General features: G+C 39.7%; 1 protein-coding gene across 1 annotated transcript in view; it reads right to left on the bottom strand.

The window, feature by feature from the left end:
- Positions 1-15,685: 15,685 nt before the first annotated feature.
- The window catches only part of LOC127102680 (uncharacterized), an 83,318-nt gene continuing 80,828 nt past the window's right edge, over positions 15,686-18,175 (bottom strand). Inside the window, exon 3 of the mRNA XM_051040022.1 lies at positions 15,686-15,756. Coding sequence (XP_050895979.1) covers positions 15,686-15,756 — 71 coding nt within the window. The remainder of the gene's footprint in view (positions 15,757-18,175) is intronic.

Raw genomic sequence — 18,175 nt, 5'->3', positions numbered from 1 at the left:
GGCATGATCGTTTGTGCTTTGGTTAAGGCATCAGGATAATCCCCGGTAGGGATCAGTCGGAAGCGTCTTGTTTAGAAGGCAGAAAGCACGGAGAGTCTGAGGACATATGGGGTGTAACCGAGTTGGAACTCGATGAGATCACGGTTTCACATTGCCATTAGGATAGATTTTTCCTTTTGTGCGCAATTACCTCTTTTCAGGAATTGCTTCCTTTGTATTGCTCATTCATGAGCCACATTTTTTCAATCAATAAAATGCATATTCAGTCAAATAATTTTGTTTTTGTTTTCATTACCGCTTTGATTGCAAAAACATCCAATTGTTTGTGATAAAGAATCTTGCATTTTAAGACATACAGGTTCCTTCCAATGCATGTTTATAAGATTGAAAACTTGAAATCTTATTCGGAAGGTTGAGTGACCCAAGTGTTGAAATCTTGACACGCCTGGGGCACGTTTTTATCTAACGATCTCTTTTGCAGGTACTGTTAGATATTTTCGCTCACTTGCAGGTTGTGATGTGGAAGCTTTTGACGAAAGATCCCCGAGGAGTCCGATCAGGGATGAATGAATGGAAGAATGGTGAAAAGACGGTGAGGACGTACGACGATCCTGGATATTAATCAAGAAGACTCTTCAAAGTCTAAAGATTAGAAAGTTTGTACCAATCTAAGGAGTTTGTTCTCCGTAGAGGACGGAGCAGTCGAGAATGCAAGGTGATGAATCAGAAAAGTCCAGACGAGTCTGGGAGTTCTCAAAATTGGAAAGCTGACAGTGGATTTAGATGGTGAATGCCCTGGTTCGACGAGTCGACGGGTGTTCAGTACCAGACTTTCCTTGTTTCCCCAAGCAGAGTTGGGATTGTTACCTCCTCAGCAGATTCAAGGTTTGTGTTTCCCTAGCAGGGTCGGGATGATTATCTCCCCCAACGGATTTGAGATCGGTGTTTCCTCAGCAGCCAGGCCTGAAGGTTGTTATTTCCCAGCGGAGATATCTGTCAGTGGTGGTTTCTCCTAGCAGAGTCGGGATTGTTATATCCCCAGCAAGCCAGAGATTGTTGGTTTCCCCACAGAGTGCGTTGGTGGTTCTTTCCCCAGCGAAGTCCCCAAGCGGACCGGGTACAGAGGAGGTTATTCCTGGTGAGGGTGGCCTATTTCCCAGCAGCGGTGTTATTCCCCAGCAGAGTGGAGATCGGAGTGTTGGCGAGTTCCTCAGCAGAGTGCCTCGAGCTCCCCAGAAGAGTCCCTTGAGGGGGATACTTTTTTATGCATTCATCATGTAGATAAGCATAGCATATTGCATAATAAATCGCGTAGCATTTCCATGATTATGGAGCATTACGTTGAAAAAGTCATGCATCATCATTGCAAGCCTAAGCTAGTCTCAAGTCATGGTTACCGTTTGAGATTTGGTTTTGCCAGTGGGTGAAGATGCTACTCAAGCCGTGATTACCGTTTGAGATTTGGTTTTGCCAGTGGGTGAAGATGCTACTCAAGTCGTAGTTACCGTTTGAGGAGAGGTTTTGCTAGTTGGGAAATCAACAACATTGCCAGTATCAGTTACTCGAGCCGTGGTTACCGCTTGAGAATCGGTTTCGCCGGATGGTGAAGATGTTACTCTGAGGAGTTTAGCATTGTGACGTTAGGTCAATGGTATTTCCCCCCGGTAGTGCGATATTGGAGGAAGATTTCTGTCGGGCGAGATGGAAGTTGGAATGTGTTACTCTGAGGAGTTCAACATCGTGATTTTGGAGCAACAGTATTTCCCAGTTATTCCCCGGCAAGCGTCTGCCTGGTTTTGACATATGTGGATGTCATCCTTGCGATACCAGTAAGTGTCGTGTCGATCCCCGTAATGTCTGCTTTCTTTGGTGTCAGTAAACATCATTGTTCGATGTCAGTAAACGTCGAGTTCCCTCCCAGTCATTGGTCAATGTCTGGTCGAGTTTTCTTTGGTGTCAAGTAAACATCATTGTTCGATGTCAAGTAAATGTCGAGTTCCCTCCCAGTCATTGGTCAATGTCTAGTCGAGTTTTTTTTGGTGTCAAGTAAACATCATTGTTCGATGTCAAGTAAACGTCGAGTTCCCTCCCAGTCATTGGTCAATGTCTGGTCGAGTTTTCTTTGGTGTCAAGTAAACATCATTGTTCGATGTCAAGTAAACGTCGAGTTCCCTCCCAGTCATTGGTAAATGTCTGGTCGAGTTTTCTTTGGTGTCAAGTAAACATCATTGTTCGATGTCAAGTAAACGTCGAGTTCCCTCCCAGTCATTGGTAAATGTCTAGTCGAGTTTTCTTTGGTGTCAAGTAAACATCATTGTTCGATGTCAAGTAAACGTCGAGTTCCCTCCCAGTCATTGGTAAATGTCTGGTCGAGTTTTCTTTGGTGTCAAGTAAACATCATTGTTCGATGTCAAGTAAACGTCGAGTTCCCTCCCAGTCATTGGTAAATGTCTGGTCGAGTTTTCTTTGGTGTCAGTAAACATCATTGTTCGATGTCAGTAAACATCATTGTTCGATGTCAGTAAACGTCGAGTTCCTTCCCAATCATTGGTAAATGTCTGGTCGTATACCCTCTGATATGTCGCCATCGAAGTGGTGTTTTGGTGTTATTTCCGGCGTTGCCAGCGGGATTATCACAAGAAAATGGAGAACGGGGTTCAAATGGAGAGAAGGAGATGCTGGGCATTTTCTGGAAAACGGGGTCTAAATGGGGAAAGGAAGACACGAGGTGTTTTCTGGAGAACGGGGTTCACAATGGCGATCGCAAGTTATCGTCAGGCGGCTGGGGTTCAACTGGAGAGCGGGGTTCATTGTTTGGCAAACAAGACTACTATGAAGATGTCGGGGTTTAACTGCGGTGATCCGGGATCATTCGCGCAAAAGAAAATATTTGTTCGGGGTTCAAGAAAACAAAAAAGAGGAAATCGTCAGAAAGTTTCGGGGTTCAAGAAAAGTAAAAAAATAATAATAAACCCCAGCGGGTATGTGGTGTTCAGGCCATGGTATCCCTGTGTTACCATCTATTTTGGTATACAGGTCAACATTCTGTTCCGGTATTCAGGCCGACTTTCTCCGTACCAGACGAATTCTTCTTTTCAAGATTGCTTCTTCGCTGATTCTGACAGGCATTGTTAATTATTTCCCATCAGAGTGCAAATTGTTCGTCTGTTCTTGGTATTCAATCACTCTTCACCCTGATCATCTGAAAGCCGAGGCTATTCATATCGACAGGTTCACAGTGGATTGAATACGGGCAACTGTAACACCTCAAAATTTACCCTCCTCTCTTGGGACTAGCTTAGCATATTGCATTTCATTTTGTAGGTCCTTATTCATTGCATCTTTGCATATCATGTGGAGACAATAAGCAGGTCATCCTCCTAAGTCTTGCTCAGATAATAAAGAGGTTAAAAGATTCAAGCAGGAGGGTCTCATGAATTGATCACTAATCATCTGAGGGTTTGTGCTTCAATTAGGGTTTCTTGGTTCCTCAAGGAGATTGATCATTATCTTGGTTGAAGTGGTGCATCACCATCATCATGGTCTTATCATCACCAAGAGGTTCATTGTGCCTGATCATGTGCCTTGGGATTAGGGTTTTGACCTCTGGTCAACCCTAATCAATTGTATTGTACCAATCAGGGTTTGCAAGGAGATGAGGTTTTCATGAAGATGGGGATCATCACATGATTTTATTGAGCTTGTATAAGCCAGGGTTTCATTTTGGAGCCATTTCATCAGGAGATTGAGGCTCAAATTCATCTGTGCATGACCAAGTCATCTATCAGCTTGAAAAAGTCAACCACAAGTCAACTGTTGGATTTGGAGGTGGGAAGTGGTTAGAAATACTTCATTCATGTTCAAACAAGTCTCATTTGACATTTCAAACATCAACATTGAAGAAAATAAAGTCAGGACAAAACTTTCCAAAAATGGAAAGTGACTTATAATTCAAAATTGCCAAAAATGGAAAGGTTTTCTCCTCAAGATTACATCATCAAAAGTGCTTCAAATGAAACTTTGTTGAACATGAAAGTTGTAGATCTTGTTCTCCCTTTTCCAAAAAGTCCAAGATCATGAATTTCTCATGTATGGTTGAAGAGATATGGTCAAATCTTGGTCAAATGAACATGGAACTTCAAAGGAGCATAACTTTCAAACCATAAGTCCAAATGAAGTGGCTCTTTTTGCAACATTCTCCTTTTAACTTCTAGTTTCCAAAATTGGCATTACATGGCATGCATTCCATTCATATAAATATTTGAAAATTCAATTCATTTTGGAGGGAAAAAATCAAGTTCAAAAATAATGCATTGTTTTCACATTTTAACATTTCCATTGGTCTTAAAACATTATTTTGAGTGAAATACAAGGCAAAAACGTGCACTATTCACATGTCATGCCATGCATAAGGTGAAAAAATAATTTTTGCAAAACACCTCCAAATTAACCATTTTTCATTAGCATTTGATTAGAACTTAATTAATCATGATTAGGAGCTCATATATAACACAAATCATAACAGAATTTTCACACTTTCCAATTCTAGATCTAGAAATTCTCAAAGTCTCTCAAAATTCTCTCTCATTTTTCTCAAGATTTCTTCACATCTCATGCATTTTTCTTGATTAATTCATCATCTAGTATCATTACTGAGCAAGATGCAAGCAAGAACCACTTGAATTCGTGTAGTTTGAAGCATATCCATAGCTTGAGGTCATCAATGGTGGAATCAAAATTTTGTTGAATCAAGTGCAATCAAGCATCAAGCATTCATCCAAACACTTGTACAAGCTTGCTGGAGCAACATTTGATCCATTACAAGGCCTGGAACACGTGAATCCAAGAATTGCACTTCAAGAGGTTACTTTTTCGATCTCTTTAATTCATGAAATTGTTGATATGTTCTTGTAGATCTTTTAATGGTGATAATTCTGCACTTTGAATCGAGTGATTTGGTGTAATATCCATGAAGTTACATGTGTTTAAAGTTTTGATAATGAAACTTGAAACCTTCGATTCTTGCATATTGTGTTGTTTCGTGTTAAATTAATTGTGGATTATTGTTATGTGATGAAAGATCTACCAATTAGTATGTTTAATTTTAAGAAATAAGAAATTTTTTCTTGATGATGGTGATGAAGTACTGCTCATGTCGTGTATGAATTCTGGAGATGATGATGATAGGCTATGGCAACGGTTTTCCTGATGCAAATCCGTTCCCTTAGAATGAGCGCAATTCTTTAGGCCACACTTCAAAACCGCTCTCTTAGGTGCGCTAGGGCTGCAACCTGATTAGTTGCATGCCATTCCCATGCAGCGCGCCTTGTGTGTATTCAAATAGGCGGGCGGTTCGAGTCCAGCCTTTGGAGATTTTCATGTGCTTCACTTATTTTGTTCCTTCCATATGTTCATGCATGGCTTCCTATGTTTTTTAATTTTTCTTCAACTTTAAAAAATCAAAACAAATAAAATAATGATCCAAAAATGATGAGATTTTTTGCACTATGTCACATTTTGTGTCTAGAATTTTATGGATATTTTTTCACAAATTGTGCCTGGCTGGATTTAATTTTGCCTTAGGGTTTGTGTATACATGTCATGTTTTGACATTGCTTTGATATATCAATTGTGAAATGCTCAATTTTCATCCAATGCTCATGAAATTTTACATGCTTAACCTAGACATCTTGCTGGACATTTTGGTGTTGAGTTTGCATATTTATCAATTGCCATTGCTGAGTTATGATTTTTCTAAGTTAGGTGTGACAATTTGTGTCACACCTTGTGATGTTCATCTTGTGCTATGTGTTTACCCTATCAAATGAATTCCAATTTCCATGATTTTTGGTATGGTGCTTGATATGCATGTTGTGAATGCTCATGATTTTTTGTGGAATTTTTCGAATCCTTTCTGATTTGATTGAGAATTGTCTTTCTGGATGATCATTTGTGAGCTTTTGAAGTGTCTTGAACTTCAATGATTTGGGAAATGCTGGTTGTTTATCATATGGATGTGAAATTTTGCACATTGTTTCTAGACATGTTTAAGGTTGTTTTTGCTTTGGTTTGAATTTTTTATCATGTACCAATTCTGTTTTAGGCTTGTGCTAAGTTGATGTAGCATTTGGTGCCTCATTTGAGCTTGTTTTGATTGCCTTGACTTGATGAATTTTATTACCATGCTTAAACTTGTCCAAATGCCTTGATTTTTGGTGTGTTGATCATGTGGTGTGTTCTGTTTAGCCATGATTTTTCTTGAGATTAATTGAACCATTTTGGAATTAATGTGCATTTGTTCATTCTGTTGCTTCAATGTGCTTCCAACCTGCATACCTTTCCATATTTTGTTCGTGAAATGGAATTGGTGAGTGATATTGATTTGGGATCTTTTGGATGATGTTATTAATTGATTGAAGTTGATTCATGTCAATTTTCATGTTCTGTTTTGAATTTTTTTTCTCCCTCTTTGACCCTAGGCCTTGACCTAGTGGTTTGTCTCATCTTTGAGCTTTGATTTCAGGTTGAACATCCAGGTTATATGGTTCATGATGCAATCTCACTTGAGCATTTGATGCTTGCTTTTGACTACTAACATTGTGTGTTTTGTAGGGTTGCTAACTCGTTTGAGTTTGAGTTGTGGCTTATGCCTTTGCCTATTTGGTTTGACTGTTGATATTGATTGTTGTTTGATTGTCTGAGTTGTGTACTGACTTGTGTGATGTTTCAACAGGTACATAAGTTGCTTAAGTTCAATTTGAACTTGATTTTGCTTGGTTGCTTAACCACATAGGTATAAATCTCTTGACTTCATGTAGTCTGGAAGACCTGTCCTGTTACTTGGGCAGGCACCTGTCTGAAGCCCTCCTTAAGAGGCAATGCTTGTGTATGTTTATTTTTGTGCCAAGCAGGGAAAGTCCTTTGACAAGGCAATTGGCAGATAAAAGAGATGTGCAATCCATCTCCTGTTATTCAGTGTGTCATCCACTTTGCTCACACACCTTGTGTTGATGCATTGTGGATATTAACCCAAGATCTTTGTTGTGTCAGTCTTGTGGAGAAGAGTTCCAACTTTCTGAACTCCCACACTTTCATTTGTCTGAAGCTCTCCCAGGCCAGGGATAAGAGCTGTGAAGTCTTATCTTCACTTCCTATTTCATCTGCTTCACCCTAACTCTCAATGTTAGGGTTAAGAGCTAACTACACCCGATTCCAGTTGGCTTGTGTTTCACAGCCTAACCTTGTGTGAGCCCACTTTGTTTGTATATAGTGTGTGCTAATTGTGTGTATGTTTGCTTTGCTTGTGCTGTTTAGGATAGCTTGTTGCCTGTGCAAGTTAGATAGAAACCTCAACCTAGGGCCATTGTGGAATACATGATAACTATTAGGCTCGAGTCAGTCTCCCTTCTAGTTTGTCATTTCCCAGTCTCTGGTTAGGAGAAAGTTTCTCCCCTGTTAAGGGGAACTACGTTGCCCTGATCCTCATACTAGATGAGGTACGTAGGCAGGAGGTCGTACGAGATCTCTCCGGGCACCCTTTTCTTTTTTTGAGTGTGTTGTGCTTGACAGCTATCAGGCTCGAGTTCCCGACTCCCTGTTAGCTTGTTTGTTCAACTTTGTTGTTGCTTTTGATGATTCAGCGTCCGGTTAAACCCTTTGTGTGTGTAGGAGTCTGACGTAAGTCTAGCGATTGGCAGTCGGTTTCCTGTGTGCGTTTGTTGGTTCGGAGTCTGATGTAAGTCCAGTGATTGGCATTCGGTTTCCATGTTTGCCTGTTTGTGTGGAGTCTGACATAAGTCCAGCGATTGGCAGTCGATTTCCTGCGTGTGTTTTGTTTCGGCGTGCGTGAGCCGAACTATGGTAGCTCTGATTCTCATTCCAGATGAGATACGTAGGCATGGGATGCGATATCCTAGACAGCCCGTTCCCCTCTTCTCCCACCTGTGTTGTTTCTAGTGTGTGGGTGTGCTTTGTTTGTGAGCAGTTTTAGCAACCTTATTCTTTCCTTTTGAGCGTGGATACCGTCGAGTACGACGGATGCGTAGGGGTGCTAATACCTTCCCTTCGCATAATCGACTCCCGATCCCATCTCTCTTTGGTCGCGAGACCATGTCTTTTCCAGGTTTACTTCGAGCGTTTCCTTTCCCTCTTTGGGATAAATAACGCACGGTGGCGGCTCTGTTTGTTTTGGTTTAGCCCGCCGGTTGTTTTTCGCGGATGCGATAAAATGGATGATTGATCTTGATAATGACTTGATCCATACCTTAACCTTTGTTTGTGTTTGCCTTGTATGTGATCCCTTGTTTGTGATTGTTGCATTTATGCATACAAGCGCATCATAACATTCATCACAGAAAAATAAAATTTCAAGGAACTGAGGTCTCATTTGCAAATATTTTCAGACCATGAATTGTGGATAAAGGAACACTAAGAAGTACAGTTTCAGATGTCCTGATTTGAAAGAGCTAAGGAAGTTGTCATCTTTTGTATTAGATCCCTTGGACTTCAAGCAACATCATGGGAAGCTCTTGTTTGTATTATCTGCTGATGTGGTTGAAGGACTCCTGAGTGTTTTGGTTTAGTTCTATGATCCTCTCTACCGGTGCTTCACTTTCCCTGATTATCAGCTTGTGCCTATGTTAGAAGAGTATGTCCACCTCTTGGGTATACCCGTATTTGACAAAGTACCTTTTAGTGGATTGGAGGAGATTCCCAAATCTCATATTATAGTTGAAGCTCTTCATCTGAAGAAACCTGAGATTGATTCTTATTTGGTGAAGAAGGGAGGTATTCTTGGGTTGACTTCTGAGTTCCTCGTTGGAAAAGTTATTGTTTTTGCTAAGGCCAGTAGCATGAATGCTTTTGAAGCCATCTTTGTATTGCTCGTCTATGTTCTAGCTTTGTTCCCTAACATTGACGGTTTTATTGATGTTAATGCCATTAGAATATTCTTGATTGGGAATCCTATTCTGACTCTGTTGGGTGACATGTATTTCTCTTTTCATTTGAGGAATTCTAAAGGTGGCGGGACTATTGTGTGTTGTGTTCTTCTCCTGTACAAGTGGTTTATTTCGCACTTGCCTCAGACGCCTGTTTCTTGGAGAACAAGCAATGTCTACGGTGCTCCCAGAGACTTATGTCTCTCACTAATAATGATATTGTTTGGTATGATTCTACATTAAATAGTATGGATATTATTGACAGTTGTGGTGAGTTCTCTAATGTGTCTCTCATTGGTACACAAGGAGGAATTAACTACAATCCTGCTTTGGCTTGTCGTCAACTTGGGTTCCCCTTGAGAGATAAACCTAATAACACTCAGTTAGAAGGTCTTTTCTATCAAGAGGGTAAAGATCCCCAACATTTGAAGCAGAGGATGGTGCATGCTTGGCATAATGTGCATAAGAAAGGAAGATCCGAGCTTGGTCCACGCCATTGTGTAGCTTTGGAAGCTTACACTATTTGGGTGAATAAGAGAGCTTTGAAGTTGAAGATGTCGTATGCTTGTGAAAGACCTATGTCTTTGGTTATGGATGAGCCATCAACTCTCCCTAACCAAGATGTAGAGGAGTTGGAAGACACACTCACCAAGATGAAGCAAGAGAAAGATATGTGGGAGGAGCGGTTCCATGCTTTGAGCCGAAAGCATGAAGAGTTGCAGCTTGAGACGAAAGACAATGATGCACTTATTGAGATTCTTGAAGATCGAGCTGTGAAGAGACAAAGAGAGCCAGAGGGTTTATCTTCCTCTAGCATGCCTCAGCCTTCCGGTGCTTGGAAGAAGATTGTTGATCAGCTAGTTCTTGAGAAGGCTCAGATGAAGACATCATTTGAGTCCGAGATTCGACGCATCCGAAGGAAGTATGCACCCACAACCAGATCATCTGATACAGTTGCTAAGGGATCCTTAGGATGATAGTTTCCTTTTCTCTTGTATTTATATTTTGGTCTCTGAAATTGTATTCAGTGTAATCCTTCCAAATTTTATGAATAAAAAGAGATTATTATGGTCAATCAAATTGCTGTTATTACAAATAGAACTTCATATGTTCCTTGAAATTAAAAATAATCAAAAAACATTGCATTTCATGCATCATATTCATGACAGGTTTTCTTCCGCCAGATGTCTTATTAGTTCTTCTTTTGTGCATCATCCAAGCTGACTCACTATTACAACACTCGTGCTAATCAACCAAGGATCATGGAGCATCTAGAGCAAGAAACCCAAGAGCTGAAGGATGAGATTTCCAGATTAACGACGCTGATGGAATCTGTCATTGTTGCACAAAACCAGTCTTCACCAACTCCTGCAACTCCTCCCCATAGGACTGTCATTTTTAAGGTTGCTACCTCAACTGTTCCTATTGCTGCTGCAGACAATCTATTCCTTCCATGCATGTTGGGTTCCCTTGGGGAATGCCATCTAACTTTATGCCAGAAGGGTATATGCCCACCTTTATTTCTCTGCCGGCATCTAGCACGGTCATGCCAGTGCCACCTCCTGTTGTTCACACTCTACCTCGTATTGAGGACATTATCCATCACATTGAGTCGTCTGAAGGTTCATATGTGTACGAGAAGATGGACGAGATGAAAGACCAATTCCTTGAGCTGCGTAAAGAGTTGAAGACTTTGAGAGGAAAAAATTTGTTTGGTAAAAGTGATGTTGAGCTATGTTTGATCCCCAATGTTAAAATCCCTATGAAGTTCAAGGTCCCCGACTTTGAAAAGTATAAAGGGAATACTTATCCATTGAGCCATCTTGTTATGTATGCCAGAAAAATGTCTTCTCAGACTGATAATGATCAGTTGCTGATTCACTATTTTCAAGACAGTTTGATTTGAGCCGCTTTAAGATGGTATATGGGTTTGGATAGTGCAATCGTTTGTACTTTCAACGACTTATATGAGGCATTTGTCAAGCAATACAAATACAACATGGATATGGCGCCTGATAGAGACCAGTTGAGGTCTATGTCTCAGAAGGATAAAGAGACATTCAAAGAATATGCTTAAAGATGAAGGGAACTGACTGCCCAGATTAGTCCACCCTTAGAAGAGAAGGAAATGACGAAAATCTTCTTGAAGACGCTGAGTTCATTTTATTACGAACGTATGATTGCAAGTGCCCCCAATTATTTTATCGAAATGGTAAATATGGGGATGAGGCTATAAGAAGGAGTCCGCGAAGGACGTCTGTCTAAGGAAGAAGCATCATCCAGCAAGAAGTATGGTGGGAGTTTCTTCAAGAGGAATGAGGGAGAGACTAATTCAATGTCCGTGGGGAGGTAGATGAGGCCTCATGTTAGGAAGAGTTCTCAACCTCGTCAGCATCAACATCAAGTTTCATCAATAATTCCTATTTTTTCCAACAATTCAAATCAATTAGTTCTGACTCAGCAACAACAACAACAACTGCAACAAAGAACCAACTACAATAACAACAATAATCATCATCAATAAAGCTTTGAGAGGAAGAAGGTATCTTTTGACCTTATTCCTATGACATACGTAGAATTGTACCCATCATTGGTTCTCAAGAATCTCATTCAACCAAGAAATCCTCCGCAAATCCCTGAGCCACTTCCATGGTGGTTCAAACCTGATTTACACTGTGCTTTTCACCAGGGATCCCCTGGCCATGACATAGAGAACTTCTATCCATTGAAATATGAGGTCCAGAAACTTGTAAAGAGTGGCATCGTGTCCTTTGAGGATAGAGCGCCAAATGTGAAAGCTAATCCATTGCCTACTCATGGTAATGCTACTGTCAACATGTGGGCGGTTGTCCATGGAATTTACGAGTATTTTATGTACGACGTATCTGTATGTCGTTGGTGGAAATGCATAGAACCTTGTGTTTAATAAGTGATTGTGAACATGACCATGATGGTTGTGTGATTTGCAGTGTAAACCCCAATGGGTGTATGGTTGTGAAGAGAGATATCCAAAAGTTGATGGATGAGAATGTAATTTAGATTCAACAGTCGGTGGATATAGATAATGTGAATGTAATTGTATCTGTATTCAAGACCTCTGAGCAGGTAGTTATCCAATTTGATAGCAGCAACAACAACAATGTCAATAGATCGGTATCGCCATTCGTTATACGGTTAGCGGGCCCTGTTCCGTCTGCATCCGATAAAGGTGTACCATATCAATACAACGCCACAATGATTGAGAATGGTCAAGAGGTTCCTCTTCCAATTGCAGACTCAGTGGTGAATACTGCAAGGTGACCCGTAGTGGTCGTGTGTTTGGTCCAGTTTTTCCGAAAGAAGTAGAAGATGTTGCCACAAGTAAGAAGGTAGAGATCTCGATGGTAAATCTAGTTAGTGCTTCAATATGTCAGTCTGGTGAATCCAGCAAACTGAAGGCTAACGATGATGATGAAGTTTTAAAATTGATTAAGAGAAGTGAGTTTAATGTTGTAGAGCAGTTGCTCCAGACTCCGTCAAAGATCTTCGTGCTGTCACTGTTGATGAATTCTGAAGCACATGGGGAGGCGCTGCAGAAAGTGCTAGAGTAGGCTTATGTTAAGCAGGATGTAATCGTGGATCAGCTTGACCACATAGTTGCCAACATTACTTCTTGCAATAACCTGAGCTTTTATGATGAAGAGCTTCCTAAGGAAGGCCGAAATCATAATTTGGCGTTGCATATTTCAATGAACTATAAGGAGGACGCTTTGTCCAATGTGTTGGTTGACACTGGTTCGTCTTTGAATGTGCTTCCAAAATCAACTTTATTAAGACTCTCCTACCAAGGCGCCCCAATGAGGTACATCGACGTAGTTGTCAAAGCGCTCGACGGTTCTCGTAAAATTGTCATATGTGCAGTGGACCGTCCAGTGAAGATAGGTCTGAGTGATTTCCAAATTACTTTCTAGGTAATGGATATCCACCCGGCCTACAATTGTCTATTGAGAAGGCCATGGATTCATGAAGCAGGAGCTATGACATTGACTCTACACCAAAAGCTGAAATTTGTGAAGAACGACAAGTTTGTCGTTGTTGGTGGAGAGAAGGCATCGTTGGTAAGCCATTTGTCATATTTTACTTATGTTGATGCCGAGGAAGAGGTTGAAACACCGTTCCAAGCCTTGTCTATTGCTGATGAAATAAAGAAAATTGGGGCACACATGTCTTCTTTAAAAGATGCACAAGAAGCCATTCTGACTGGTAGCATTGACAAATGGGGTCGTATGGTAGAGATTGCTGAAAACAAGAATTGGGCCGGATTGGGATTTCAACCAGGGCCGTTTAATGTCAGAACTGAAGTTATGCAACCAAGTTTCTGTAGTGGAGGGTTCATTCATGGGAATGATTAACACTCAGCTTCCGTAATTGAAGACAGCGGTGATGAAGACAAAGCTTGCGCCAACTTTGTGACGCATGGCCGAACTTGCAACAGTTGGGTTGCTATTGATGTTCCTACTGTTATTCATTGCTCTAAGTAATTTGTTTTCATTTATTTTTTTAAGAAAAATCCTTCTCCTATGCCTAAAGGGTAAGTGAACTTTGTTGGACATTTTCTGATTATCTTCAATAAAAACAATTTTATTCATCCACATCTATGATGTTTTATTTTCGCTTTTTGCTTTTTTTGAAAATGGTAATCATAAAAAACATAAATAAATAATAATCTTCCATCTGCATAATATTTGTTCGCACTCCATTTCTCTAAAATCAAAATATCAAATCATTATGCATGTTGATTCTCAAACCCATTGAATATAATGATCATACTCCCTCTCCAAACTTTGATTTCCCTGTGTTTGGAGATGAGGATGAGATTGATGATGAAGAAGTATCTGATGAGTTATCTCGTTTACTTGAGCACGAGGAAATCCATTCAGCCATTTGAGGAGCAGATTGAATTAGCCAACTTGGGTTCCGAAGATGATGTGAAGGAAATCAAGATTGGGTCTCAACTGTGTCCAGAAGCTAAGAAGGGGTTGATTGATCTTCTTCAAGAATACTCTGATGTGTTTGCTTGGTCTTATCAAGACATGCCTGGTTTGGATTCTAAGATTATGGAGCATAGATTACCGTTGAAGCCAGAATGGCCATCGGTCAAGCAGAAGTTGAGAAGGACTCATCCTGATATGGCAGTTGTAACACCTCAAAATTTGCCCTCCTCTCTTGGGACTAGCATAACATATTTGCATAACATTTCTTAGGTCATTAGGCATTGCATATTGCATATCATGTGGTTACATTGTGCAAGTCATCCTCCTAGGTCTTGAGCAGAAGATGAAGGGGCTAATGTGCAAGCTAGGGTTTCATTGATGGAATGGACTGATCATTAACTATCTGAGGATTGGGCTACAAATTAGGGTTTTATGATTCTCAAGGAGATTGGTCTTGATCTTGGTTGAAATGGTACATCATCATCATCATGGTCTTGATATCATCCAGAAGATTCAAGAAGATTGATCAGATACCTTGAGATTAGGGTTTTGACCACTGGTCAACCCTAATCAGTTGCATTGGGCCAATCAGGGCATGGCATGGAGATGGGGTCTACACTGGATATGGGGATCTTCACATAATTACATTGAGCTTATGGAGGCTAGGGTTTCATCATTGAGCCATTTCATCAGAGGATTGAGGCTCAACTTGATCAGTGCACAGCCAAATTCATCTATCAATTGAAAAAGTCAACTGTGGTCAACTGTGCTTGATTTTATGGATTTGGAGGTGGGAGAGAGTTGGATACACTTCATTCATGTTGAAACAAGGTTCATTGGGCATTTCAAACCTCAAGAATGAAGAAAATAAAATCAGGAGAAAAGTTGCCAAAAATAGAAAGTGACTTGTAATGAAAGTTTCCAAAAATGGAAAGTTTTTTTATCATAAAATTACATGTCCAAAAAAGCTTCAAATGAAATTTTGTTCAACATGAAAGTTGTAGATCTTGCTCTCACCTTTCCAAAAAGTCCAAGAACTTGAATTTCCCATGTATGGTTGACAAGTTATGGTCCATTCATTTTCCAAAAATGCCTAAAATCAAAGTGACATAACTTTCACATGGAATGGCCAAAATGGATGATCTTTCTTTGAGCAAGCCCCATTTCACATGTACTTTCATGATGCATAATCAAAATTCATCAAAATTGGTCAAGGCAAAAAGTCAAATTTCAAGTGGATTTCTTTTGAATTTTTGGTGTAAACATGTGATTTTGAGAAATACTTGGATTTTTCACACAAGACCAATTCCAACACTCTCCAAATGGCCAATGTGACTTGTTCCAACTGTTATTTTACTGTTGCATTGCCAATTTGGAGAAGGTCATTTTTGACATAACACTTAAAAGTGCATTTGTGCTAATCACTTGATTTTTGGTAATTGAGATTAACAAAGTGGATTAAGGAGATGGTATATATTGCTAATTGTAACAGAATTGCAAATTACATTTCATTCTCCAAGAATCATAACAGAATTTCCCTCCAAAACCTCCAAATTCTCTCAAACTTCATCACACATTTTTGATCATTTCTCATCCAAATCTTCATCAATTTGCATCATTCTTCTTGGATCTGCATTCTACAAGTGGAGTTGAGGAACTGTTTCACAAGATCCATGCCATAACCTTGCTAAATCGTGACTGTCCTAAGCTTGCACATCAATGGCAATTTCATCATTCTTGCACATGGAACCGTTTTGAGCTAAGCTACTTGCTTCATTCACCTTCCATAACCTTAATCTCCATCTGTTTTTGCAATTGGCGCGTGGAAACAAGCTGAATCGCATCTGCCATCATCATAAGGTGCAAATTCGAATTTCTCCATTTCTTGAATCATGATATGCGTTTTGTAGTTCATTCATTGTAGATTAGCATGATGTTTGTGGTTTTGAATTTGGTTAAGTGTAGAGAGAGATATATTGATTTGAATGTTTGGATGTGAATCTTAAATCGTTCGATCCCGTTGCTACAGTTAGAGTTAGGGCAAATCAATTCCATATCTTTGATCTATGTTGAAGGACGAACACGTGGATATATAGTTTGTTAATTTTGGTTGAGATTTGATGTTCTTCATTTTCTGGAAAATTTGTTGATGTTCTTGGTGATGAACTCGTCCAGACGTGTGTTTGATCTTCAATTTCCCTTGCCTGAGTTTGAAATATGTTTACCGCCAAGCTCAACCAATGGAAACGCGCCAGCGTTTTAAAATGGAGCGACGTCGTTTTGGCCTGGCTGTTTATTATTACGCTTTTGCCATTTTCCTTTTAATTCTTTTATTATTTCATTTTCTTTTTCTTATTTCATTTCCATTTTGATGCTTGATCTTGAAAAATTCATAGATGATTCATCCTTTATCCAAATTTTGTGAGGTTTTTTCCATGATGCTCCTTGTAATGTGTAGAATTTAATCATGATTTTTGAGATTTTTGTGCACGTGTAAAAAATTAAAATGCCTAGGGTTTGCTTGGTAGTGTCACATTTGTACATGCTTTGCCATATCTCTCATAAAATGATGATGCTTCCAAATAAATTCATGAAATTTTTTGTGCTTAATCTGGACTCTTTGATAGTGATTTTGATGTGCAGTTTGTAATTTTTGGATACTTGGTTGAGGAGATATAAATTTTTGAATAGAGGTGTGACAATTTGTGTCACACCAAGCTTGATGAATTTCATGATTTTATTTGCCTTGCTTAGGGATGTTGAATTGAGCCAATATTTTGCACGATTGAACATATGTATGTTGAGATCACATGTGATTTTTTCTGGATTTATTGATGGCATTTCCTGATTGATTGGAATTTTTCCCTCTGTTGGCTCATTTTTGTGACTTCATGTGACACATGTTACCATTTGATTTGTGAAATTCCGATCATTGACTGTATGAGTGTGAAATTTGGTATGAGCATTTTAGACACATTATAGGTCATTGTGGTTTTGATCCCATTCATTTATCTTGTTGTGTCACTGTTTTATGATTTTTGGAAGTTGATGTTTGTTTGGATACCATGTGTTGGCTTGCTTGAACTTGTCTGAACTTTATGAATTTAATTTCCATACTTCCATTGATCCTAATGAGCTGAAAATTGATATGCTACTCATTGAATGTGTTCTGTTTAGGTTGGAATTTTTGTGGAATTAATTGAATTATTTTCGTATGTTTTTGATTGAGATCTTTCTGTTTGGTCATTTGGAGTTGCAAATTGCATGTTTGATGCTATTTTGTGCATAAAATGATAATGGTGAATGATATGAGCATGGGACCAATTGCATTTGCTTTTGATTTGTTTGAATGTGATTTTGGATAATTTTCACTTGCTGTTTTGATTTTTTCATCTCCTTTGGACCCTAGGCTTGGCCTAGTGGTCTAGTTTCTCATGTTTGGTTTGGATTTTCAGGTTGAGATGCAAAAGCCTTAAGGAGAAAATTGCAAGTTGATTGAATTGACTTGTGAATTGTTTATGACTAACATTGGCTTTGTGTTGTAGGGTTTGATGCTTGAGTTTGAGCTCATGGCTTGCACTTATGTGCATTAACTTGTGTTGACTGTACAAATTGACTGTTTGACTTTTGCTGTTTACTGTTGGTTTGTCTGAGCACTGATGATACTTGATTGATTTCAGGTACATTTAGTTGCTTACAGTTCCTTGAGAACTTGCTTGCTGTTGCTTGGTTTTTAAACCAATTGAGGTAGAATTTCTATTCTCCATGTAGTCTGGAAGACCTGGCCTGTTACTTGGCCAGGCACCTGTCTGAAGTCCTCCTTAAGAGGCGATGTTTGTGCTTGTTTACTTTTTGTGCCAAGTAGGTAAAGACCTTGATTAAGGCAATTGGTGGATCAAAGAGATATGCAATCTATCTCCCACTATTCTGTTGAGTCGTTCCTCTGCTCACACAACTGGTGTTGATGCATTGGGACACAAACCCAAGATCTTGTACTTTGTACAGTTGTGTCAGAGTCTTGAGCGTAGAAGGGTTCCTCCATTCTGGACCCACGCTCCTTTGTCTGAAGCTCTCCCCGGACAGGGATAAGAGCTGTGAAGTCTCATCTTCACCCACATTTCATCTGCTTCATCCTGACTCTCAATGGCAAGGTTAAGAGCTAACTCTACCCTTGTACAGATGACTTGCCTTGGCAGTCGAACCCTTTGTTTGAGCCCACTTCTGACTGGATATAGTGTGTGCTTTGTGAATATTTGCTTGAAA

Source organism: Lathyrus oleraceus, chromosome 7, assembly GCF_024323335.1.
Source record: "Lathyrus oleraceus cultivar Zhongwan6 chromosome 7, CAAS_Psat_ZW6_1.0, whole genome shotgun sequence".
NCBI classification, from domain to species: Eukaryota; Viridiplantae; Streptophyta; class Magnoliopsida; order Fabales; family Fabaceae; genus Lathyrus; species Lathyrus oleraceus.
The sequence above is the reverse complement of the archived record's forward strand: the minus strand, read 5'-3'. Positions and strand labels throughout refer to the sequence as shown.